Source organism: Phacochoerus africanus, chromosome 2 (assembly GCF_016906955.1).
Source record: "Phacochoerus africanus isolate WHEZ1 chromosome 2, ROS_Pafr_v1, whole genome shotgun sequence".
Classification (NCBI taxonomy): Eukaryota; Metazoa; Chordata; class Mammalia; order Artiodactyla; family Suidae; genus Phacochoerus; species Phacochoerus africanus.
In genome coordinates, this window is record NC_062545.1 from 188,699,517 (window position 1) to 188,725,699 (window position 26,183).

Here is a 26,183-nt window from a genome sequence, read left to right on the forward strand (position 1 = left end):
GGGCTGTCGGGAGGGGCCGGGAGGAGGTGAGCAGCGGGCAAGCCGCGGAGGCTCGTCGCGCGGGCGAGTGAGGAACCTTGAACCTTACGGGCCACCGTCCCGGAAGTGGACTAAGGAGGAAGAAAGTACTTGGGTTGCTAGGGATAAATAAGTTTCTGAAGATTTTCACTGCGGAATTGCAGAATTTTGGGGGCGTGTGTTGGCCAGGAGGGACTCACAGGTTTTAGTCACTTCACCTGAAGGAACTAGTTTCCCTGATGAGCCCGACCTTTTTGTGAATGCGTGAACCTCAGGGCTTTTGGTAAGAGTACGCCTGAGAAAGCCGGTCTGTGCTCTTCCTCCGTGGCCACCTTAGAGATGAACTGATGCCTTAGTGGTTTATCATGGCCCAGCGGGCAGTGTGGCTTATAAGCCACGAACCAGGAACTTCACCATGTGGCACCATCAAATTCTCCAGGTAAATGCAAATCTGAATCCTCAGGCTTGTTGATCGAATGGATGGATGGTGTAGCATAGTTTTGTGATACTATGTACCCCTGGTCCCACACCAGGGCAAGTTATTTAGCCCCTGTTTCCTCTGTTAAATGGAAATTGTAATACTACTATCTCATAGTGTTTGTGAGAAGTGAGTTGATGCCTAGCACATTTTAAGTATTATGTATTTTCTAATATTAGTATTACTGTATCTTGACTACATTTGCATAAGATTGACACGGAGATGACGAAAGGAAATTTACTGACCAGTAAACATGTTTTACATTTTTTACTTTCATTAATAAAAATTATTCAAGGACATTTTAACCCATTTTGGAAAATCCTTGCTGAGGAGTATCAGACTGTTATTTTCATCTTACTATGTTTCATTCCTAGAAATTCTCAAGTAATTTACTTGAAAGTCCCTAGTTGATGGAGAAAATTGAAAAATCACGAAAAATTAAATTGAATTCACTTTTTCTTAAATGATAATCTGGTTCCACTTTTAGAATTTGCCACATTTTATCAAAATAGCTCTATGAAGAGAAATATACAATAACCCCTTGTAAAATGTGGGTGGCAATTGAGAAATGTTTTTCACCTTTTATTCTCTGTTATGGACAGTTCTTTCTTGAAAACATTCATTCTTCCTTCAAAAAATTTTTGTAGTGAAGTAGCTAGCTCTGAATTGAGATTGAGGCTGATAAAGATGATTGAAAAGTGGTAGACAACATGTATGTGAAAAATTCCTTCTTTGCAACTTAAACAATTGTTACTAAAGGCATCAAGACTTGGAGTTTACCATTTTCTCTGGGATACCTGGCATCTATTTGTTGTTGTTGTACCTTAGCAAGTTAATAATAATCTTTAATAATCCTCAGTGTCATCGGTCCATCTATCCAAGGTTCTCCTGCTTTACTTATGTATTCCCTTTGATATCTTTATTTTTGCTGTTTCCCTCCCTCTCACAGGTACCTCTTATGATTGGTGTTATACTTTTGTTTGTGTATATATTTTACAAATTATATAATTAAGTGTGCTCTAGACTTCATTCCCTTTTCTTTCATTTGTCAGATTTCTCAGCACTAATTTTAAGAAACATCTAGATTACTCATCTAAGGCAGCGCTATCCAATAGAATTTTCTTCAGTGATGGAAATAGGAAATGTTCTAAATCTATGCTGCCTAATATTGTAGCCACTCGCCAGATGTAGTTGTTGAGCTTTCTGAAATGTGGTTTTTGGAGTTCCCGTCGTGGCGCAGTGGTTAACGAATCCGACTAGGAACCATGAGGTTGCGGGTTCGGTCCCTGCCCTTGCTCAGTGGGTTAACGATCTGGCGTTGCCGTGAGCTGTGGTGTAGGTTGCAGACGCGGCTCGGATCCCGCGTTGCTGTGGCTCTGGCATAGGCCGGTGGCTACAGCTCCGATTCGACCCCTAGCCCGGGAACCTCCATATGCCGTGGGAGCAGCCCAAAGAAATAGCAAAAAAAAAAAAAAAAAAAAAAAAAAAGACAAAAAAAAAAACGAAATGTGGTTATTGTAACTAAGGAACTAAGTTTTAAATTTTGTTTAATTTTAAGTAGCCATGTATGGCTAGTGGCTGCTATATTAAATAGTGCAGATCTCTAGGCCATTGCTTCTGCTTCCTCTGTAGTACTCCATGGTTTACATCTGCCACGTTTTACCTGTGTCCTTCCCCTAGTGATGATCTCCCAGATTGCCTCCAACTCAGCTATCAAAACAGTGCTGCAGTCAGTAACCTCAAAACAGTTCCATGGGACATATCTATACTGATTTTTACTAAATATTTCCAAATTGTTACCTCCTCAGAATAGTTTCACCAGTCTGTACTCTCACCAGCAGTATCTCTCTTCTTTCCTAACACTTATTCCCCTTGTTGACATTATTGGTGTAAAGTATATCTCACTTTCATTTGCTTTTCTCTTTTTAGCAATGATGTTAGTTAGCCCTTTGGGTTTCCTCTTCTGCGAATTGCCTGTACACATCCTTTGTTTTTCCTTCAAGTGTGCTGGGTTTTTCCTATTATTTTGTAGAAGTTCATTGCATAATCTTAATATTAATCTTATGTCATTTTCAGTTATTGCAGACATTTTAACTTATTATCATTGGATAGTTAACTTTTTGTTATCTTTGGTTTTGTTGCAAAGTAGTTAAGCCTTTTGGGGGATTTATTAAAGTCTTTCCCTATCCTTATGTCCCAAAGATATCTTCCTACATTATCTTCTCTTGACTTCATCATTTTATCTATTGTATTTAGGCCTTCAGTCCATCTAGAGTCTATCTTTGGATGTGGTGTTATGTAGGAATCCCATTTCGTTTTTCTTTATACTGTGGGCCACTTCTTCCTAATGTCATATTCCAAACAGTATATATTTTCTTTATTGATTTGTGGACCTGTTGACAGTTTATTATGTCTCCCATATAAACCGTGGTCTATCTCAGATCTGTTCCTTTGTTCTAATGCCAATACCATACTGTACTTTATCTATGGTTTTGTAGCTTATTTTAATATCTTGTAAAGGTAAGGTTTGTGTACTTTACAGGAGAGTTTCTTTAAGAGGTCATGCTTATTTTCAGAATTTTTCCCACCATGCTCAAAATATTTCAAAAGAAAAATTCAGGTATGTTGGCGTGAGCTTTTCAACATCTCTATGGAGGCAACAGATTGGGTTCAAATAATTCATCCGTCACTTATTTATTCTGTATTATTGAATGAATTCGTTACATTTCATTTTTTTCTATTTTCTGACTTCTTGGGGCTAGTGTTAGAGTTAAACATAAACTGGCATATTATCCACATATATGCCAAAGGATAATGGCCATCACTTAAGGTTTAAGGATACAAATGATCTTTCCTGTATGTAACTACTTTTTCTCAGCTGTCAAAACAGTGCTGCAGTCAATAACCTCAAACAGTTGAGGACAAAACTTGGTTCAGTTTCTGCTTTAGAGATTTGCTGTCTGGATAGATAGTAACAGCACCAACTTAAGTCAAGTGTAGGTTGATATTGTTCCCCATGGCTAAAGGGCCATTTAAAGTTCAAGTCCTATTTTAGAAAAGATCTAAAATAAATCTGAAATGACAGATTGAGTCATCCAACAAAGTATTTATTTAGTACATATTGAGGCATTGTCTAAGGTCCCAGATTAATTTATCTTTATATTTTCAATCATGAAATTCTTACACTTAAGAAGAGAGATATTAATTATCCGCTAGGGGATAATACCCTGGACTAGATAGAGTTCAGTCCAGAGTTCTTAACTATTCTTATCCAACGACTGAGAGAAAGAAGTGGCATTCACTTGCTAGACAATAACTGAAAGGCTAGCTAATTCTTTCCTTTCCTCAATCAAGAAAATGCATGAAAGTATAAATGAGTGAGGTTCACTGGTACATGGATAACTCTGAATACATTCTTTTTTTCTTTTTAAATTATTAGTAAATATCACTGTTTTTTAGTAGTATTAATGAATTAGTACAAAAACATTTTGCTAGGTGTGTCTTTGATCCTTGATGAGAACTCTTCATATGTTCCTTAGCCACTCTTTTATTTTACAAATAAGAAGATAAACTTAGGCAAGTTAGGTGATTTGCACAGAAGGTAATAACTAATAGATAACTTTGTTGTGGACATTGGCATGGAGCGATAAGGAATAGGAAAGTGCTTTTTTTTTTTAATTAAGAAACTGTGATCTAACATTTTTTTAAAAGAGCAAAAGCATCTTCCGTTTGCTCCCAAGAAAGGATAAATTAGTAACTTACTGTTCAGCCTAGAGCATGCAAACCATAAAAGATTATTCATATTTTATTCTTTTTGTTACCTCATAGTATCACAATCTATCTGTACTCCCACTGATATGTGTATAGTATACAAAGATTTTCTTGTCTTTCCTTTCCTTTCCCCTCCCACTTTCCTTCTTCTTTCCTCCCTCCCTCCCTTTCTAACTGAAGTATAAATTGCTTGTTTGTGCTTTACTAAAGTGTTGAGAAACCTCTGGAAGCATTCATACTGAACTGAACTCATGGTAGTGGGTACTCCTGGAGGCAGGATTGAGTGGGGAGAAGGACATTCGCTGTGATTTAAAAAAAGGAGATGAGGAAATAGTGTTCCAGGGCCATAGAGCTAAACCACTATTACTAAAATACTCTTACATATTTTTATAGGGGTTGGAAAGAAGGCTCAGGGTACCAAGTGTACTCAGGATACTAGTGAATCCAAAATGTGGAAGATTAAATTGAACCTCTTTTTTCAATTCTACTCTACTAAGATGGAATCAGAAAGGAAAAAAAAAAAACCAGTCCTGTGCAGAGATGGGATAAATTTATGAAGGGGGGGGTCAAAGAGTACAAGCTTTCAGTTATAAAATAAAGCCATTGGGATGTAATGTACAGCATGATGACTGTAGCTGAATTATACAGTATTGCATATTTGGAAGTGGCTAAGACAGTGAATCTTTCTTTTATTATTACTTAATGAATTTTATTACATTTATAGGTGTACAACAGTCATCACAGACTAATTTTAAGGCATTTCCGTCCCAAACCCTCAGTGCATCCCCAACCCCCCAACCTGTCTCATTTGGAAACCATAAGTTTTTCAAAGTCTGTGAGTCAGTATCTGTTCTGCAAAGAAGTTCATTGTGTCCTTTTTTTAGATTCCACATGTAAGTGATAGAATTGATATTGGTGTCTCATTGTCTGACCGACTTCACTTGGCATGGTAATTTCTAGGTCCATCCATGTTGCTATAATTGCCATTATTTCTTTTCTTTTAATGGCTGAGTAATATTCCATTGTGTATGTGTACCACATCTTCTTGATCCACTCCTCTCTCAATGGACATTTAGGTTGTTTCCATGTCTCGGCTATTGCAAATAGTGCTGCAATGAACATTGGAGTACATGTGTCTTTTTGAGTCACGGTTTTCTCTGGATAGATGCCCAGGAATGGGATTGCTGGATCAAATGGTAGTTATATTTTTAGGTTTCTGAGGAATCTCCATACTGTTTACCACGGTGGTTGCATCAATTTAAACCCCACCAACAGTGTACTAGGGTTCCTTTTCCTCCACACCCTCTCCAGCACTTATTGTTTGTAGACTTTGTGATGATGGCCATTCTGGCTGGTGTAAGGGGGTGCCTCATAGTGGTTTTGATGTGCATTTCTCTAATAATGAGTGATGCTGAACATCTTTTCATGTGTTTTTTGGCCATCCGTAAGTAAGACAGTGAATCTTAAGATTTTTCATCACAAGAAAAAAATGTGTGACTATGTAAGGTGACAGATTTTAACTAGACTTATTTGGTGATTATCTTGCAGTGTAGACAAATATGAAATCATCATGTTGTACACCTGAAACTAATATAATGTTATATGTAAATTATACCTCAGTTAGAAAGGGAAGGAGGAAGGAAAGAAAAAGGAAGGTGGGAGGGGAAAGGGAAGGAAAGACAAGAAAATCTTTGCAGCATTATTTGTAAAAACAGAAAAATGATTTATCTACCAGTGGGAGTACAGATAGATTGTAGATCCTTAACCCAGTGGAGTACTATGCAGCTATAATTTGGAAAATGAAAAAAGTAAGTTTCACTATAAATGTATCATTCTGTTTTTTTAAAAATGACTGTGTTTATGTTTGTGCTTTGATAAAGCATTGAGAAACCTCTAGAAGGATGCACACTAAACTCATGGCAGTGGTTACTCCTGGAAGCAGGATTGAGTGGGGGAGAAAGACATTCTCTGTGATTAAAAAAGGAAGGAGATGAGGAAATAGAAAAATAAAAGCGAAAGAGAGAAAAGAGCAAAGTTTTTATGGATGCCTAAATATCTACATCTATACACTCCTTGCCTACAAAGTAGGAATCTGAGTGGCCAAGAGACTAGGATTTTTGAATTAGAACCAGGTACTCTACCTTTTTAAAAAGTTAACTAAATTGAATTGTTTACAATAATAGATAATGATACTTTATCATTTGAGATATATCAAGCACACAAGAAGTGGTTACTATAGTAGGAATTTAACATGTGTATAATTTACTTGTGCTTTTTGTGTGGGTGTGTGTATTTGCTTGTTATTGTGTGTTTTGTTGTTATTGGTGTTTGCCTTGTGTTTTGTGTTTTGGTTTTGGACTTTCAGGTTTGTTTGTTTTTTTTTACTTGGAAGAACTAATTATAATCTTTTTGTTTCCATTAATGTAGGCGATATCCAACTGTTGAAAAAAGAGCCAAAGTCTTCAATGGAGCAAGTTATGTGCCTGTTCCTGAAGATGGTCCCTTCCTTAAAGCACTGCTTTTTGAACTGAGATTATTGGATGATGATAAAGACTTTGCAGAGAGTCGTGATAGCTGTTCACACATCAGAAAAACATCCATTTATGGACTCCCAGTAGGAAGTGAAGAACTCTGGCCAGTTGTTGCTTTTCTGAAGAATGGCATGATATATGCTTGTGTTCCACTGGTTGAACAAACTTTATCCCCTCATCCACCATTAATTAGTATTAGTGGAATTTCACAAGGTTTTGAACTTCTTTTTGGGTTACAGGATTTTCTTTACTCGGGTCAAAAAAATGACACTGAGGTAAATACAAAAGTGAGCCAGTTGCCGGACTTGCTTCTACAGTCTTGTCCATTTGGTACTTTGTTAGATGCCAACTTACAAAATTCATTGGATAGTATTAATTTTACTTCTGTTACTCATCCACAAAAACAGCCAGCCTGGAAAGCTGGAATGTACAAAGGAAAACCACAGGTTTCTATTTCTATCACTGAAAAGGTAAAATCCATGCAATATGATAAACAGGATATAGCAGATACATGGCAAGTCGTTGGAGCTGTCACTTGCAAGGTGAGATTTTTCTCTGGTACTTGTTTTACCATACCGTTTAAGATACTTAAAAGTAAAATTTCCTAACTTTATTTTACATCATTGTGTGACATCCTTGATTATTATCATAAACAACAGTCATTAGATATTATATTCATGTGAAATTTTGTTATTTTTTTCATTCCTTACTAGTTGTACTGGTTATATGAAGTTAACCTTTGACCAACATAGGTTGAACTGCATGGGTCCACTTATATGTGGATTTTTTTCACTAAATAACTACGTTGAGTATAATGCTATCTCCATTTGGTTGAATCCACAGATGGCAGAACTGTGGATACGGAGTGCTGACTGTAAATTTATACACAGATTTTTGATTTCACAGAGGGTCAGTGTCCCTAACCCTCACATTGTTCAAGGGTGACCTGCATTGCTGTGTAATGAATTGCCCCATTACCACAATTAATAAACGTTTATTATCCTCATAGTTTCTGTAGGTCAGGACTTTAAGAACATCTTAGCTGGGAACTTCTAGTATGGAGTCTCCCATAAAGTCACAGTCAAGAATTCAGCTGGGGCTGTAGGTACCTGAAGGTTTGACTGAGGCTGGAAGATCTACTTGCAAGGTGACTGAGTCACAGAGCTGGCAAGTTGGTGCTGGTTATTAGTGGGAGACCTCAGTTCTTTTCCATATGACCTTCTCAACAGGCCACTTAAGAATGTTCTCACAGCTTGGTAACTGGCTTCCTTAGATCCAGTGATCAGAGAGACAGGTTGACAGACAGCCACATGAGGCATAGATGAGAGCTATTTTTATTACCTAGGCTGAAAGGTTACATAGCATCACTTCTGCCACTTTCTATTTATTAGAAGCAGGGTACTATGTCTGGGCCATATTTAAGAAGAGTGGAATTAGGCTCCATCTTTTGAAAAGAATAATATCAAAGAATTTGTGAAAATATATTTAAGGTTACCATATCTATTTTTCCTAGAAGGGGTGAAATTGACAAATCTCAGACTTAAGATCTAAAATCATTTTCAAGGGCTCATGTTTTATTTAAACAAGTCACTAGGTTAGTGTAGGGCTCTCAAGTTTAAGGTTAGATAATAGGAAAAGACAATAAAAATAGCAATGCCACACTCAACAATGATCAAAAATAAAAACCCTCCAAGACAATGCCTGTAAATGCATATTAATATTCTCAGATGTCTTTCTGTTATCTTTTTTATTCCTAACACTTATGAATATAAACTTTTTATATATATCATATTAATGTTGAGTGCCTATATACAAATGCAAAAGATAAAATTAGATTTCAAGAACAGAGAATTAGAACAGTTCTGGTGGAAAACTTGGGTCTTTCTTTTCCTTTTTAACCTTAAAGTGACCTAAAAGTTTATGTGTCTGTTTTAAAACAAACTCACTTCTATCATGAAAAAAAGACATTCCAGTTGTTAATTTTATTAGAAGCGAGTATCATAAATGTTCCCCAAATTAAGGTGTTCAGAGATTATGTCATTCATACCTCTTAAAGCTGTAGAATCCACTTTTCTTGTAAGTTCTGTGAAATGAAAGTAGGAAAATTCACCATCTCTGTTTTTTCATTCTGTGGCAATAAACAGAGAATGTTATATATAATTTAATGTTAATATCATAGTGTTTAAATGTCTCAGTTCATTGAAGGCTGGCCCTAGTTTATTGCTTGTAGAAATTTTGGATTGGCTCCTATTCTTAGTCTAATACAAATAATCATTACCCCACCACTAATTTCTCTCTCTTTTTGGAAAAGCCATAAAATTTTCTCAATCTTTTCTCATTTTTAAAATTAGATAAGTACTTAGGTTCCTTCTGTTTTTATAATTGCTGTTTTAAAGTCCAAATTTACATGTGCCAGATTGTTTTAAAGGGTAGTACACAAAATTCTTCTAGAATAGATATCATCATCCCATAGTAAATGGCTAGTGCTCTGGCATTTTAAATGCACAGATAACAGATAATTTGTTGGTTATTTCCATAATGGTTGCAATTTCTCTGATTCCTTTAAGAATGTTAAGAGAGTTACACTATAATCTAAAGTATAAACTGAATATTTTGAAAGTTTAATACTGTTTACTATTAATATTTGATCATTTATTATCTCCACAAATATTTGCCAAAAAATTAAACTTTTTTCTTTAACTCTTGCTATCCACATTTAAAGAGTAAAGTATCCGATAATTTAAAGTTTAAAACATTGAAATATTCTTAAGTTTTGTAGTAGTTATCCAGAATTTTTATTTTCAAACAAGACTGGTATTATTCTTGACTGAAAGACTTTTATAAGTCACTAACTATACATAGTACTGTTCATAATGCCTGCCTGTTCTCTAAATGTTTATACAGCAGATATATTTATGAATTCACACATATGTCAAGTGGTAGATTAAAAAAAATGAAACAATTCATATTAGAATTGCACCCAAAGGTAGGGCTCATAATCCGAAAAAGATATCCATTCAGCCAACATTATGTGAATGTCTCTTGTACATAGCAATGTACTAGACCCTAGAGATAACAAAGAAAAATGTAACAATTCTTGCTTTCAGTAAGTTTAGTCTTAAAGAAGGAAATAAACAGGGGCACAGCCAAATACCCACAGAGAGTGGGCAGTTAATGCGTAATGCAGCCTGTCTATATGATAGTGGAACTAGCGGCTTGCATTTGACATTACGCATTATACCTACTGAGTTCCACTAACTCTTAAAATATTGTACAAGTCTAGCCAAACATATCAGTAAATCATATATGGCTCTCTTGGCCAGATTTAATTGAGTGCTTTAATAAAGGTAAATGTGAAGTTTGCATTGAGTTACAAAGGAAGAACCTGACTGGCCCCCTCCCTCCCCCAACAAGTAAAGTATATTAGTCTGGTTGGGTCAGAAAAAGGGCCACTGTAAGATTTATGGGAGTAAAGGTGTTTAGTACAGGAATGAGGGCTTGCTTAGTCAAGTGTAGGAGGAGCTGGAAGAATAAGTCTCTGATCCTCTGACAGTCACTAATGACTCCAGTCTGGAGACTGGAAGCAGGTAGAGAAGCAGCCACATCTGTGTGACATGCCCAAAGCAGGAGTTGATGGAGACATCTGAGAAAGTACTGTATCTGGCCACCACAGCCTTAAAGCAAAGAGAGAGGTCTCTGAAGCTGTCCTATTTCGTTTCCATGCCCTTCCAAGAATAATGGCCTCCCTTTCCCTTCTCCCTTCAAAATCTCTCATGAGTACCTCTCATTGACAAACAAGCGCAGATCACATAGGGATGAAAATGCCAGACTTCTCTACATGGCAAAGGTGGGCCATGGAGGTGACAACACAGAACCTAAGCCTTCACACAATGCATATTGAGTTTACAAGGAGGAAAGAGCATTTTAGCTGGAGGGAATAGCACATACAAAAGCAGAGATATAAGACATGATTTATTCAGGGAAATTCAAGACTCCAGTATGTCTGTAGCATCATGGGCAGGGTAGAAAACGATTAAAGAAGTAGATGGAGCAAACAGCAGAAGGCTTTAAAAGTAATACAAAACTGAAGGAGAACTACTGAGAGGCTTTGACATGGATACAATATAATTAGAATTATGTTTTATCAAGATAGCTCTAGGGAGTTCCCATTGTGGCTCAGCGGGTTACAAACCTGACTAGCTAGCATCCATGAGAATGCAGGTTTGATCCCTGGCCTCACTCAGGGGTTAAGGATCCCATGTTGCTTGGCTGTGATGTAGGCTGACAGCTGCAGCTCCAATTCAGACTCCTAGCCTTCCGAATGCCACAGTCTCCCCCCGCCCCCACCAGCCAAAAAAAGACCTAGCATTGATGGAGGATGGATTGATTAGATGAAAGCAAGTCTGGATGCCTTAGAGGGCAATGCCTTAGTAATTGTAAGGGCCTGTACCAAGTGTTTGTAACAGAAATGAGAGAAGTAGCTCTTTAAGGGTTTTATTTGTTTATTTTCCTGAGGCACATGGAGGTTCCTAGGCTAGGGGTCGAATCGGAGCTGTAGCTGCCAGCCTACATCACAGCCACAGCAACACAGGATCCGATCTGCTTCTGTGACCTACACTACAGCTGACGGCAACATTGGATCCTTAACCCACTGAGCGAGGCCAGGGATCCAACCCAAAACCTCGTGGTTACCAGTCAGATTCATTTCCGCTGCGCCACAACAGTAACTCCAAGAGTTTTAAATATAAGCAGAAGGCCCTGGAAAGGTGCTCTTGATCTCTGGTGTGGGTGTCCGAGAGCATAGTAGAACCGTTAACCAGAACACAGCAAGGCAAATAGTACCTTCAGAAAAAAGTGGAGTTAAGTTGTCAAAAGTGTCTCAGATAAGTTCAGAAAAGCCTCACCCAGAGGATGTATGTTTTGAAGAGCTTGGTAATACTTTTTTCTGTTTGTATTGCAGTGTGATTTAGAAGGAAGTATGCCAAATGTTACCATCAGCTTGAGTCTCCCCACCAATGGATCTCCACTTCAGGATATTCTGGTCCATCCTTGTGTGACATCCCTTGACTCTGCCATTCTGACTTCTAGTAGCATTGATCCAATGGATGATTCTGCATTTAGTGGACCTTACAAATTTCCACTCACTCCACCTCTAGAGTCATTCAACTTATGCTACTACACTTCCCAGGTAAACAAACTTGGAAAAGTTGGGACTGTGCCAATCTTCATATTTATGAATTCTATTATAAGCAGATCATCTATACTTTTGGTCCAGAAAAAAACTCAAGAACTTTTCATGAATTATTTACCAGAAGATTCACATTGTTTCCCTTCAATCAGTTATTAAGCTACTGCTGATCTGAGGGCAGAGGTGGGGGAATCCTAAAATACAAGCAGAGCAGCGGGAACCCTGGGCAGTGTCAGTGATCTGTGTGTCTAGTGCACGTTCTATGTCGCAGGTCGTAGGGAATCTGGAGGAGGGGGATCTGGAAAGCAAGAGTAGGAAAAAGAATGTATTGCACACCTTCGTAAGGTACCTTTCTCACCTCTGGAAATAAAAAGAGATGGAAGAATCCATGTCCTTAGAAAGAAGGTAGCTCCATCATCTTTTTTTTTTTTTTCTTTCTTTTCTGGCCACCCCCTCAGCATATGGAGTTCCTGGGCTAGGGATTGAAAGCAAGCCAGAGCTACAGCCTACACCACAACTGCAACAACACTGGATCCTTAACCCACTGCACTGGGCCAGGAATCAAACCTGCGCCTCCACAGAAACAAGCTGGATCATTAACCCATTGCGCCACAGCAGGAACTTCTCTATTATATCAGAACAATTTAAAGTAACCCATCAGTCATTAAAGGCATATCGGATGTGATGTCTATGTTACAGCAAGGCTTTTATCTCAATCACCATTGACATTTTAGACCCATTAACCTACAAATTATATAAAAACATGTTTATGTTTATTTCTAGGTCCCTGTCCCACCAATTTTGGGTTTTTATCAAGTGAAAGAGGAAGGAGTACAACTGAAAATAACAGTTAATTTAAAACTTCATGAAAGTGTGAAAAACAGTTTTGAATTCTGTGAAGCTCATATACCTTTTTATAATAGGTAGGAATAAAATAACATGGTGCCATGATTTCTGCATTACTTAGTATATTCCTATGCTCTATAATAAATTGCCCTGGTTTTTACTTTAAGATCTAAAAATTTTGTGTTATTCACATGTATGCTAATTTGGAACCAAAACATAGTCTTAAAAAATAATCGCTTTATTTTAAAATTCTTCATTTTTCTGGTTGAACTTGCTAGTAAATTATAAACTTCAGCCATGGTAGCCTCCTCGGGGATTATTTTACTTCTGGCTTTATTTCTAGCAATTTCTCTGTGCTGTACATACAAGTCAAGGCCAACTATCAACTATTTGGTGAATTAAGCCAATTATATCAAGATTATTTCCTTATCAGTTCTACTTCTAAATTTGTTCTTCAGCATAGTTGTTTTCAAAGAATACCTAAATATATAGTAAAATCATAGTTTTAATGTTTCGTCAACCCGTGTACCTATATTAATACGTTCTATATGATTTTGTAGTTGTCTTACGAATTAGTAATGAAATGTATACGATTACCAGAAATGTTTATTGTGTTTCTGTTTTGTTGAGAAAAAATAACATTTATTCTACAATATTCTGAAAACTGAATACAAATTTGCTTTTATGTTGTCCTTGTATTAACAGTAGCAAGATTTGACTTAAATCTCTTAAAACTGTTGTGTGTGTGATCATTTTTTTCTTTCTACTGTGTCTTTTTTTTTTTTTTTTTTTAAGAGGTCCAATCACACATGTGGAATACAAAGTTAGTTTTGGCCAGATTGAAGTATTTCGAGAGAAGAGCTTATTGGTCTGGATTATTGGTAAACTGGGTTTTGTTTATTTTCTTTCATTCATTTGCTGTAGAATCTATTTAATTTAGAATAGTTGATCAGTGTATGTATGTCTTTAGGACAGAAGTTCCCCAAATCAATGGAAATTAGTCTTTCTGGAACTGTAACTTTTGGAGCCAAAAGCCATGAAAAGCAGCCATTTGACCATATTTGCATTGGAGGTACAGCATATTTAAAGGTAAATATATTTATATGTTTCACAACATTAGAAATCTTACCTTTGTTTCTAAATTGCATTTACCTAATTGATTTTTAATGTTTGTTAGCTTTTTCTTTGGAGTTCTTTTTGTCTGTGCTAAGTCATCGTTCAGTAAGATTCTTTGCTTAGTAAACATGTTTTATTTCAGTTAATACTTTCAAATTTTTTAAGTAAAAGAATTATATAAAACCAAAATACCTCAACTTAACCTAGTTCTACCCAGTTCTTAGATACCACACTTGAGATTTTTATACAAGGAATGTAGAATATAGTCTTTGCCCTCTAGGGATTTTTCAGTGATGCAGATCAGTAACTGACCAGTGCTAACTGCTTTTGGTCTTTCAAAAAAAAGAGTACTTCCAACCAAAGTGATCAAGGAAAGCTTTGTAGTAGAGATGGAATAAGCAAAACTGAGGCCCAGGTAAGCATGAATATGAAGCCTTGAAGACTGACTAACATTTGTATAGGTAAAGAAATGACTTAAAGGTATGTTTAGGAACCCATGCTGGAAACAGTAGTCACACAGAAGGCTGGATAAGTAATTTAGGTCTGGATTGAAAAGGGTTTGGATCTAGCTTTTATTGCTTTGTTAGAAAATGTTATACTTTTTTTTGACTATGAGAGTGGTCTTTCAGAAGGCAATATTTTATGAGGATCAATCTGAAATGGATGTGAGAAAGATGAGTGAAGAAGAAAACTTGAGACAAAGAAACTATTTTTTAGCTATATTAGTATTCCAGATGAAAGTTAATGGTATTGAGCTAGTGTAGTGTCACAGAAAGATAAAGGAAGGGGGGGGGAGGAATAGAGCTGTAATAAAGGTTAAAGCCTTTAATCTCACTAAAGAGGAAATTTTAAAATGCCTAGAAGCAAATGACAACAAAGATACAACACTCCAAAACCTATGGGATGCAGCAAAAGCTGTTCTGAGAGGAAAGCTTATAGCAATACAAGCCCACCTCAGGAAACAAGAAAGAGCTCAAATAAACAACCTAACTTTACATCTAAAGTAGCTTAGAGAGAGAAAAACAGACAAGACCTAAAGTTAGCAGAAGGAAAGAAATGATAAAGATCAGAGCAGAGATAAATGAAATAGAAACGAGGAAAACCATAGAAAAGATCAATGAAACTAAAAGGTTATTTTTTGAAAAGATCAACAAAATTGATAAACCCTTAGCCAGACTTATCAAGAAAAAAAGAAGACTCAAATCAATAAAACTAGAAATGAAAAAGGAGAAGTAACAATGGACACCACAGAAATACAAAGGATCATAAAAGACTACTACATGCAACTATAAAACAGAAAACCTAGAAGAAATGGACAAATTCTTAGAAAAGTACAATCTTCCAAGACTAAACCAAAATGAAATAGAAAAGATGAATGGACCAATCACAAGTACTAAAACTGAAACTATGATTTAAAAACTTCCAAAAAACAAAAGCCCAGGACCAGATGGCTTCACAGGCAAATTCTATCAAACATTTAGAGAAGAGCTAACACCTCTCCTTCTGAAACTATCTTCAAAAATTGCAGAGGAAGGGACACTCCCAAACTCATTCTATGAGGCCACCATCACCCTGATACCAAAACCAGACAAAGATACCTTAAAAAAGAAAATTACAGGCCAATTTCCCTGATGAACATAGATGCAAAAATCCTCAACAAAATACAAACAAACCAAACCCAACAATACATCAAAAGGATTGTATATCATGATCAAGTGGGATTTATCCCAGGGATGCAAGGATTCTTCAATATCCGCAAATCAATCAGTGTGATACACCACATTAACAAACTGAAGAATGAAAACCATGTGATCCTGGAGTTCCCATTGTGGCCCAGTGGTTAATGAATCCAACTAGGAACCATGAAGTTGTGGGTTCAATCCCTGGCCTCAGTGGGTTAAGGATCTGGCATTGCCGTGAGCTGCGGTGTAGGTCACAGGCGCGGCTTGGATCTGGCATTGCTATGGCTGTGTCATAGGCCGGCAGCTATAGCTCCAATTAGACCCTTGTCCTGGGAACCTCCATATGCCACAGGCGCAGCCCTAGAAAAGCCAAAAAAATGTAAAAAACCATATGATCCTCTCAATAGATGCAAAGAAAGTCTTTGACAAAATCCAACACCCATTTCGGATAAAAACCCTTCAGAAAGTGGGCATAGAGGGAACCTACCTCAACCTAGTAAAGGTCATATATGACAAACCCAGAGCTAACATCATTCTCAGTGGTGAAAAGCTGAAAGAATTCCCTCTGAGATCAGGAACAAGACAAGGGTGTCTGCTCTCACCACTACTGTTCAACATAGTTTTGGAAGTCCTAGCCCTGGCAATCAGAGAAGAAAAGGACTCCAAATTAGAAAGGAAAAAGTAAAACTATCACTGTTTGCAGATGACATAACACTATACCTAGAGAATCCTAAAGACTCTACCAGAAAACTGTTAGAGCTCATCAGTGAATTTGGCAAAATCGCAGGATACAGAATTAATACACAGAAATAGACTGCATTTCTATATACTTACAATGAAAGATCATAAAGAGAAATTACCATTGCTTCAAAAAGAATAAAATAAACCAGCTATAATGGAAAAAAATAAAAATAATTATATTAAAAAAAAAGAATAAAATACTTAGGAATAAACCTACCTAAAGAGACAAAAGATCTGTACTCTGAAAACTATAAGACACTGATGAAATAAATCAAAGATAACATAAACAGATGGAAAGGCATACTATGCTCTTGGATTGGAAGAATCAATATTATCAAAATGACTATATTATCCAAGGCAATCTACAGATTCAGTGTAATCCATATCAAATTACCAAAGACATTTTTCACAGAATTAGAACAAAATATTTGAAAGTTCGTTTGGAAGCACAAAAGACCCAGAATAGCCACAGCCATCCTGAGAAAGAAAAATGGAGTTGGAGGAATCGGGCTCCCTTAATTCAGACTATACTACAATACTATAGTCAACAAAACTGTGTGGTGCTGGTACAAAAACAGAAACATAGATCAGTGGAACAGGATAGAAAGCCCAGAATGAAACCCATGCACCTACAGCCAGCTCATCTATGACAAAGGAGGCAAGAATGTGCAATGGAAAAAAGCCCCTTCAATAAGTGGTGCTGGGAAAATTGGACAGCCACATGTAAAAGAATGAAATTAGAACACTTCCTAACACCATACACACAAAAAAATAAAATGGTTTAAAGACCTAAATATGAGACCAGATACTCTTGGAGAAAAACATAGGCCAAACACTCTCCGACATAAACCATAGCAATATCTTCTCAGATCCACCTCCTAGACTAATGACAATAAAAACAAAAATAAACAAATGGGACTTAATTAAACTTACATAGTTTTAAGTCAAAGTGGTATCATTAAAAAATTTGTGATTTAGACCAGACTTGAAGCTCCAGGAGGGGAGAGACCATGTGAGTCTCATTCGTTCCTTGTTTTATTCCCAACATCTAATCTAGTTCAGTACCTGACACATAAATATTTAATGAATGAATGAACTTAAAAGAAAGTTCTGTCTCTTAGAAGAAATATGGAGAATTGTGGGAGGGAGTAGGCTTCATATCATGTAGGTTGCTTGGTGATAGCAACTTACCCCAGTATAGGTGTCCAGTAGGTGGCTAAATACCTAAAGTTTGATTCTCAAGAGAGAGCTCAACTGTTCATAGGATCTAGGAATTACCCATGGATAAGAAATAATTGAGGCAATGGAAATTTTTTTCTGACCTTATTCATAAGAGAAAATAGAAAGATTTGGAAGAATCAATGAGAGAAATTGAAAAAGTGATCAGAAAAGTGGTAGGAAAACCTAAATAGAATGGTAACAAAGAAATCCAAGAAGAGACGTTGAAATGTATACTTGAAAGCAGCTGGGGGAAATGGTGCACCATAGGAGAAGGAGCACCAGCTTTTGTAATCAGTCAGGTCTGAGTTCAGATGCCAGCTCTGCTACACCTGCTGGGATGCTAAGTGCCTGCCTCATCTCTGAACCTCAGTTCCCTCACTTGTAAAATGGAGGTTCTTTGCAGTGTAGATTAGTTTCTATTAGTGAAGGGCCTGGTGCATGTTAAGCACTTCGTAATGGCAACCTTACAAAGAAACAGCCCTGACACAAAAGGGAAAAAGCTAATGTATATGTATACATATTCTTGAGTGCATACACACACATACACTGTGATTTTTACTTTGTCAGCTGTGTGAAATAAATTCCTAAAATTGTGTCAAGGGGAAAAAAGGAACCATCATTTTTACCAAATAATCATCTCAATTTGGTATATTTTTCTTCTTGTTCCAGCTTCATTTTAGGATCTTAGATTACACACTCACTGGGTGTTATGCGGATCAGCATTCAGTTCAGGTTTTTGCATCAGGAAAACCAAAAATAAGTACACGTAAGTTGTGTAGATTCAAACTAACTTGAGAGAATTAAGGTGGTGTTATGTTATTATTAACTAAGATAAAATTAAAATGTAAGAGAAAAATATGAGAGAATAATCCCAATTTATAAAAATTCTGGCCTAATCCCATCTTGTGCAACCGTTTATGTACTTTACATTCCCTTCTTCCTTGTCCGACTCTTGGACAAGTTAGCATGCTTCTCGAAGTTCTGGTGTCCTCATCTTTAAAAGGTAGTATTATCTACCTCAGAGTTGTTATGTAGTTCAAATAAAATTATATTGACTGAGCACTTAGCATAATGTTTATTTTAGCATGTAACAAGGATCCAACAAATGTTAAAATTTTATTGCTTAAGATTTTAAATAATTTTAGCAAATGTTGTAGTCAGTGAGCATTATTTAGTACCTTCTTTACCTATAGGAAGGTAATAGAAAAAAGGTTTCCTGCCTTTGGTGAGTTTGTTAGTATAAATGAAAATACGGAGAGGGTGCACAAAGAGCAATTTATAAATGAATTCAAAATTATTTAGTTCAGACCAAATATAGATATGTGGTGTAGAACTAAAAAGTAGCTAGAATGAGGTACTGTTAGCTAAAAATAAAAATAAGTAGAAACTGGAGTTCCCATCATGGCTCATGGCTCATGGCTCAGCAGTAATGAACGTGAGTAGTATCCATGAGGTTGAGGGTTCAATCCCCAGCCTCACTCAGTGGGTTAAAGATCCGGCTTTACCATGAGCTGTGGTGTAGGTCACAGATGTGGCTCGGATCCTGCGTTGCTGTAGCTGTGGTGTAGGCCAGTGGCTGTAGCTCTGATTTGACTGCTAGCCTGGGAACTTCCACATGCCACAAGTGTGGCCCTAGGGAAAAAAAAAAAAAGGAGAAAACTTTTTGCTTCATATATTAAGGAGAATAAAGCTATCATATTTAGGATAAGTATTTTGTTATTACTTAAGTGTAGTTGATTTGTAATGTGACAGTTTCTGCTTTACAGCAAAGTGACTCAGTCATACATACATATATATTTATATATATATATACACACACACATTCTTTTTTTATATTATTTTCCATCACGATCTATCCCAGGAGATTATTTATAGTTCCCTGTGCTATATACAGTAGGACCTCATTGTTTATCCATTCTAAATGTAATAGTTTGCATCTACTAACATCAATCTCCCAGTGTATCCCACTCCTTTCCTCTTCCTGCTTGGCAACCACATGTCTGTTCTCCATGTCTGTGAGTCTGTTTCTGTTTTGTAGATAGGTTCATCTGTGCCATATTTTGATTCAACACATAAGTGATACATTATATTCACCTCCCTTTTTCTGACTTACTTCACTTAGTATGAGAGTCTCTAGTTCCATCCATGTTGCTGCAATTGGCATTATTTTATTCATTTTTATGGCTGAGTAGTATTCCATTGTATATATATACCACATCTTAATCCATTCATCCGTGGACATTTAGGTTGTTTCCATGTCTTGGCTATTGTAAATAGTGCTGCTATGAACATTGTGGTGCTTGTATCTTTTTGAATTATAGTTTTGTCTGGATATGTGCCTAGGAGTGGCATTGCTGGATCATATGGTGGTTCTACATTTTCTGAGGAACCCTCATACTGTTTTCCATAGTTGTTGTACAAATTTACATTCCCACCAACAGTGTAGGAGGGTTTCCTTTTCTCCACACCCTATCCAGCATTTGTTATTTGTAGACTCTTAACGATGGCCATTCTATCTGGTGCAAGTTACCTCATTGTAGTTTTGATTTGCATTTCCTATATAATTAGTGATTTTGGGCATTTTTTCATGTGCCTACTGTCCATCCATATGTCTGTTTGGAGAAATGTCTATTTAGGTCTTTTGCCCATTTTTGAGTTGGGTTTTTTGTTATTGTTTTTGAGTTGTTTGTACATTTTGGAGTTTAAGCACTTGTCGTTGCATCATTTGCAACTATTTTCTTCCAGTCCATTGGTTGTCTTTTTGCGATTTCTGTTTTTGGTTTTGTTTTTAAATGGTTTCCTCTACTGTGCAAAAGCTTGTAAGTTTGATTAGGTCCCATTTGTTTAATTGTGTTTTGATTTCTATTCCCTTGGGAGACTAATCTAAGAAAACATTTGTATGGTTTATGTCAGAATATTTTGCCTATGTTCTCTTCTAGGAGTTTTATAGTGTCATGTCTTATGTTTAAGACCTTAAGCCTTTTTGAGTTTATTTTTGTGCATGATGTGAGGGTGTGTTCTAGTTTCATTGATTTACATGCAGCTGTCCACTTTTCCCAGACTTATTATTGAAGAGACTGTCTTTTCTCCATTGTATATTTTTGCCTCCTGCATCAAAGATTAATTGACCATAGGCATATGGATTTATTTCTGGGCTCTCTGTTCTGTTCCAATGATCTGTATGTCTGTTTTTGTACCATTACCACACTGTTTTGATTACTGTAGCTTTGTAGTGTTGTCCAAAGTCTGGGAGAGTTATGCATCCTGCCTTGTTTCTTTTCCCTCAGGATTGCTTTGGCAATTCTGGGTCTTTTATGGTTCCATGTAAACTTTTGTATTATTCTAGTTCTGTGAAAAATGCTACAGGTAATTTAATAGGGATTGAAGTAAATCTGTAGGTTGCTTTGGGTAGTTTGGCCATTTTAACAGTATTAATTCTTCCAATCCAAGAACAACAGGTATCTTTCCATTTCTTTGAATCCTCTTTAATTTCCTTGATTAATGCTTTGTTTATTTATTTATTTATTTTGCTTTTAGGGCCACACCTACAGCATATGGAAGTTCCTGGGCTAGGAAGCGAATAGGAGCTGCGGCTGCCAGCCTCTGCCACAGCCAGAGCCACACCAGATCTGAGCTGCGTCTATGACCTACCCACAGCTCACGGCAACACCAGATCCTTAACCCACGTCCTCATGGATACTAGTCAGGTTTGTGACTGCTGAGCCATGATGGGAACTCCTGATTAATATTTTATAGCTCTCAGCATATAAGTCTTTCACCTCCTTGGTCAGGTTTATTCCTAGGTATTTAAATTTTTGGTGTGATTTTTTAAAAAGGTATTTTTTTATATTCCTTTGCTAATATTTCACTGTTCACAGAAATGCAACCGATTTTTGAATGTTAATCTTGTATCCTGCTACTATGCTGAATCCATTTATCAGATCAAGTAGTTTTTGTGTGGAATCCTTACTTAGGGTTTTCTATATATAGTATCATGTCATCTGCATATAGTGACAATTTTACCCTTTTTTTTTTTTTTTTGGCTGATTGCTATGGTAAACAAGTATTTCTTAACCTAAGGGTTAGGGTCCCTAAAATAGGAAGAATAGAACAAGACTTTGTACTTGAAAGTTTCAAAAGAATTATGGAACTCAGAACTACTGAACTCTAAGCAATATAATTCTATGTAACATAACCAGAGTTTCTTTTTTTAACCTCCATAGGCTTTTCCTGTGCTTTCTCTGACATCATTCTTTGGTTGCTTTTTAAAGAAATGTATTTGGAAGAGCCTTCATAATTTTTTTTTCTTTTTTGATTTTTTTTTTTACGAAGGCACAATACAGTTGTTACTTTGGAAACCAGTGGCTTAGCGGTTTTGTCTAAATGTGAACAGACCAGTATTTTATGTTGTATAAGGGAAATATGTTGTCTCTTTAGATAATGTCTAAAATATTACATCTTATTAATGTTAACTAAACATATTTTTAGTGATTTTCAGAGAGCATAATACGGGATAGGATGTTTCAGTAGTATACCTGCTTCTTAATAGAAAATATATTGAATGATGGGGAGTTCCCGTCATGGTGCAGTGGAAACAAATCCGACTAAGAACCATGAGGTTGTAGGTTTGATCCCTAGCCTCTCTCAGTGGGTTAAGGATCTGGCATTGCCATGAGCTGCGGTGTAGGTTGAAGACATAGCTCGGATCCTGCATTGCTGTGGCTGTGGAACAGGCTGGCAGCTGTAGCTCCTATTAGACCCCTAGCCTGGGAACCTCCATTGGCTGCAAGTGCAGCCATAAAAAGCACAAAAAAAAAAAAAAGAAAGAAAATATACTGAATGAAAGAAGTTACTTTAAATGGATAATTATGACGAATCTTTTATTTCCTTCCTCTGTTAATTTCAGAATACAACTATCACTTTGTGCAACTAGGTAAAACCTTAATGTTGTCATCGTCTTGACAATTTCATATCTATATTCATAATATACAACTTAGTTCTGAAGATAGTTTAATAATACTAATAATATTAATTTAAGTAATAGCTGGTATTTATTCCTTACTGTGTGCCAGGCACAGTTCTAGTATTTAATTGTGCTAACTCATTAATCTTTACAGCAACCTACGTAAGTGTTGTTATCTACATTTTACAGATGAGGATGCCAACGGAACAGAGAGATTAGGTCACATAACTAGTAAATGGCAGAACTGGGACTCAAATCCAAGCAGTCTGTCTCTAGAGCCTGACCACTTAACCAGTATGCTTTTGTTGCCTCTCAGTGTTACTAGGTTCTAAAACTGAACAAACAACCACAAAAAAGGCAACAAGGTAATATATCCCCTATCTGTATCCTTTTCATTATAAAGAAGGTAGAAAAGGCAGAATTGGGTATTTAGTGATGTATGGAATGAGAATTTACATGTGTCTAGCTCCAAATGAGCATTATCATCTCAATTTATAAATCAGAAAAGTTTAATTAAAAGAGGTTAATTAAAAAGCTACTAAAGGAGTTCCTGTCGTGGCTCAGTGAATGGTTTGCGAACCTGACTAGGACCCATGAGGACACGGATTCCATCCCTGGCCCTACTCAATGGGTTAAGGATCTGGCGTTGCCGTGAGCTGTGGTGTAGGTCATAGACATGGCTTGGATCTTGCATGGCTGTGACTCTGGCATAGGCCAGTGGCTACAGCTCTCATGGACCCCTACCCTGGGAACCTCTGTATGCCATGGGTGTGGCCCTAAAAAGATAAACAAAACAAAACAAAAAAGCTACTAAGAGCTTTTGTCCAAAGCTGCTAAGAGCTTAAAATAGATTCAAAGCTATATAAGAAACCAATGAAGAAACCTTTTAAAACATTACTAGAAAGTTGGGTCTGTAATCTCTGAAATTTTGGATAAAGAATAACAAGATCAGAATTAGAACTGTGATGAACAAGTTACAGAAGGAAAACCAATAAAGCTATTTTTAATGTTTTTGAAGCTGAAGTAATGGTCCATATGAAACAGAACTTAGGGAAAATGTTAGAAAAAATTGGCAGAATTGGCATAAATGAGGGATATTCTCATAAATTTGGCATATATAATCTAAAAGATAGATTATTCATATATTTAATGAACCTATAATTTAAAGTGGTAAAAATTATAATAAGGCCTTGATAAAAGCTGAGTTAAAATGAGTTATCTCCAAAGTATTGCTGTCCTTGAAATAACTGTGTTCCACACTTTTAAATATCATGACTTTGCTTTTTACTGAATATTTGTTAAGATAATATCATCTTTTCTTTTCTTTTCTTTTTTTTTTTTTAGACCGGAAACTGATTTCTTCCGACTATTACATCTGGAATTCTAAAGCTCCTGCTCCAATAACATATGGATCATTATTGCTATGATTGTCTCATGTTAAATAGGATATATACAATATAAATTAAATCAGTCTTTTATTTTTAATGTGAATTCACATAACCTATGAGTGAACATCATTGATTTAATTATAAAATGCTCTTGTTTAGTGTTTTTAGTCTGACTTGGTTTGAAAGAATATTTTAAAGACTAATATATCCAGTTATGTTACCCTTTTATTTTACTCAGGTATGATTCAGGGCATAAAATGTAGTGATTCACCTTCATCTTATCTTCTACTAGCCTGGGTCATGCTGCCCCACCCATTTTCCTTCCTGCCCCTGTGGCAGACATGGCTAATCAATCATAGCCCTCTTTCTCCACTGAGCCTTCCTGGATATGGGCTGGAACTGCTTCTCAGTGCAGAGCTGCAAGCAGCCACTCCCAGTGGATTGTAGATGACTTGCAAGATAAAAACTATTTGCTCTTCCAAACCAAAGTAATAACTGCTAGTATAATGTGTTGTTACAGAATTCCAAGGACCACATTACAATTAACTGTGAATCTCTTGAGAAAATGAAGGAAAATTGTTTAAATAGTAACCAGTTTTTAATCAGAACTACCCTACTAACTGATAAAGAGTCTGTGTACGTCTGTTTAAGGTGTTCATCTCTGTTCTAGAGTTAATTTTCAAGCAAAGTTATTATTAATCTGCTACGGTAACATTTTGTTTAAGATGTCAGTAAGCAAATTAAGAGGGATGAGATACCCTCAGAAGATGAGTAAGCATAGTGTTTTGTGACGATTGAATATCTGCAGCCAAAATTCTAAAAATAAATTTATATATAATACTGGTTTTTCTCTGTTTTATTATATAATCCTTTAATGAATGAATTCAGGTAAAAATTCAAAAGCTATCCTATGGATAGAGAGTGTCACTTAATCTTATTTCAGTCTCATGTACCACATTTTCTTTAAATTTGTCACTTTTGTTTCCTCACTGGCATGTTCTGGGTTTCCTCAGGCCCCATCCAGTCATATTTATTCTCTTTTTACCTTTACAATTATATGTCACATTCTGTTTTCAAAGTACTTGATTGTCAGGTTGGACTTTAAATGGCCATTCAAGAAAAGATGAAATCTCAAGATCCTCAAAACTTAATCCATATCAAGTTTCTTTTTACAGAACAGAATTAGAAAAGTTATAAAAAATATGCATTACAGATTAATATTCAATTAAATTATATCTTGGCTTCTGGGTTTTTTTTTGAGTGTCTTTAGGAGAAGCTTAGAAAAAGCTGCTAACTTCTTAAAAGAGAGCTATGATAGTTTCAAAGGAGATTGCATATAAATTTAGGATTTGAAACATGATTTTTTTTAATTAAGTTCAATCCTACTCATTATAAACTGATGTTCTGCAAGGCATTATCATGGCATAATGTCCTATGTTCAAAATTATCACAAGTAATGAAGAAAATAGAATAATTTCCAGATCAGGACTTTAACTTATTCTAGCTTAATTATAGCTAATCAGTAGTAAAAACTTTCCTTTGGAAAGAAGAACAAAATGATTCCCTTAATTTTTTTTTGATCTCTCTTAAACTCAAGGAAAGCTTAACATTTCACTTATATTCATATTAATGGAGCCATTTGGACATCTTGATTACATAAATGTTTCACAAAGTACATTATGGTAGGTAAGAAGCATTTATCTAGTGAGTAGGCTGAGATTCAGTATACTAATCCCCTAGGCAAAACTTTATAAGCAATCAGAAAAACCAGTGAATCTTTGATTTGACATTTCTAGAAAGCTGAGGAAAAAAAAGAGTACTGGAAAAGTACAGGGGCATGGGGAACCTGATGCCATCTGTGGCCATTCCATTCTAACATAACGCTACAGAACTAAAACCAACCATGTTTTCATCCTGTTGAGATCAGCTGGGCACACTGTGATGCTTTTGATTTTGTCTAGAAAGCTGTCACTTCAGGATAATTTCTGAAGACAAAGTCTGCTTCCCGTTTGGTAGGTGACCTGTTTAATGTTTTCTCTGTGTCTGGGAACTCCTTAGTGTAATTAGCGACCTTTGAACTCCACAACTAATCCTGAGCTATTTTGTATTCCTTACTCATCTTTAAGGCTGGACCTTTCTTTTCTTCAGAGTCCGCTGCCACAATTAAAGAAGAAACAGCTGCATTTCAAAGGGATTCCGATTCCAGAAGCTTAATCGTGATTGACATGTTCTTATTCTAA

The 26,183-nt window shown here is 36.2% G+C and overlaps 1 protein-coding gene and 1 long non-coding RNA gene across 5 annotated transcripts in view; one reads left to right on the plus strand and one right to left on the minus strand.

The window, feature by feature from the left end:
* Positions 1-69: 69 nt before the first annotated feature.
* On the plus strand, positions 70-24,783 carry AP5M1 (adaptor related protein complex 5 subunit mu 1). 4 transcript variants are annotated; one of them, XM_047767433.1, is made up of 8 exons: positions 70-457; positions 6,695-7,340; positions 11,759-11,986; positions 12,770-12,909; positions 13,628-13,713; positions 13,803-13,921; positions 18,262-18,358; positions 23,900-24,783. In XM_047767433.1, exons 1-8 carry the CDS (start codon positions 384-386, stop codon positions 23,980-23,982), a joined length of 1,473 nt encoding a protein of 490 aa, XP_047623389.1. In that variant the 5' UTR covers positions 70-383; the 3' UTR covers positions 23,983-24,783. The 4 variants fall into 4 exon arrangements, 2 of the variants coding, with proteins under 2 accessions (XP_047623389.1, XP_047623390.1); XR_007133198.1 differs by lacking the exon at positions 18,262-18,358 and having other exon boundaries at positions 13,808-13,921; positions 23,900-24,022; XR_007133197.1 differs by lacking the exon at positions 23,900-24,783 and having other exon boundaries at positions 13,808-13,921.
* The window catches only part of LOC125119871 (uncharacterized), a 90,341-nt gene continuing 71,315 nt past the window's right edge, over positions 7,158-26,183 (minus strand). The window contains exons 3-4 of the long non-coding RNA XR_007133199.1: positions 8,846-8,926; positions 7,158-7,218 (exon numbers count right to left, since the gene is read on the minus strand). This is a non-coding gene — a long non-coding RNA (uncharacterized LOC125119871). The remainder of the gene's footprint in view (positions 7,219-8,845; positions 8,927-26,183) is intronic.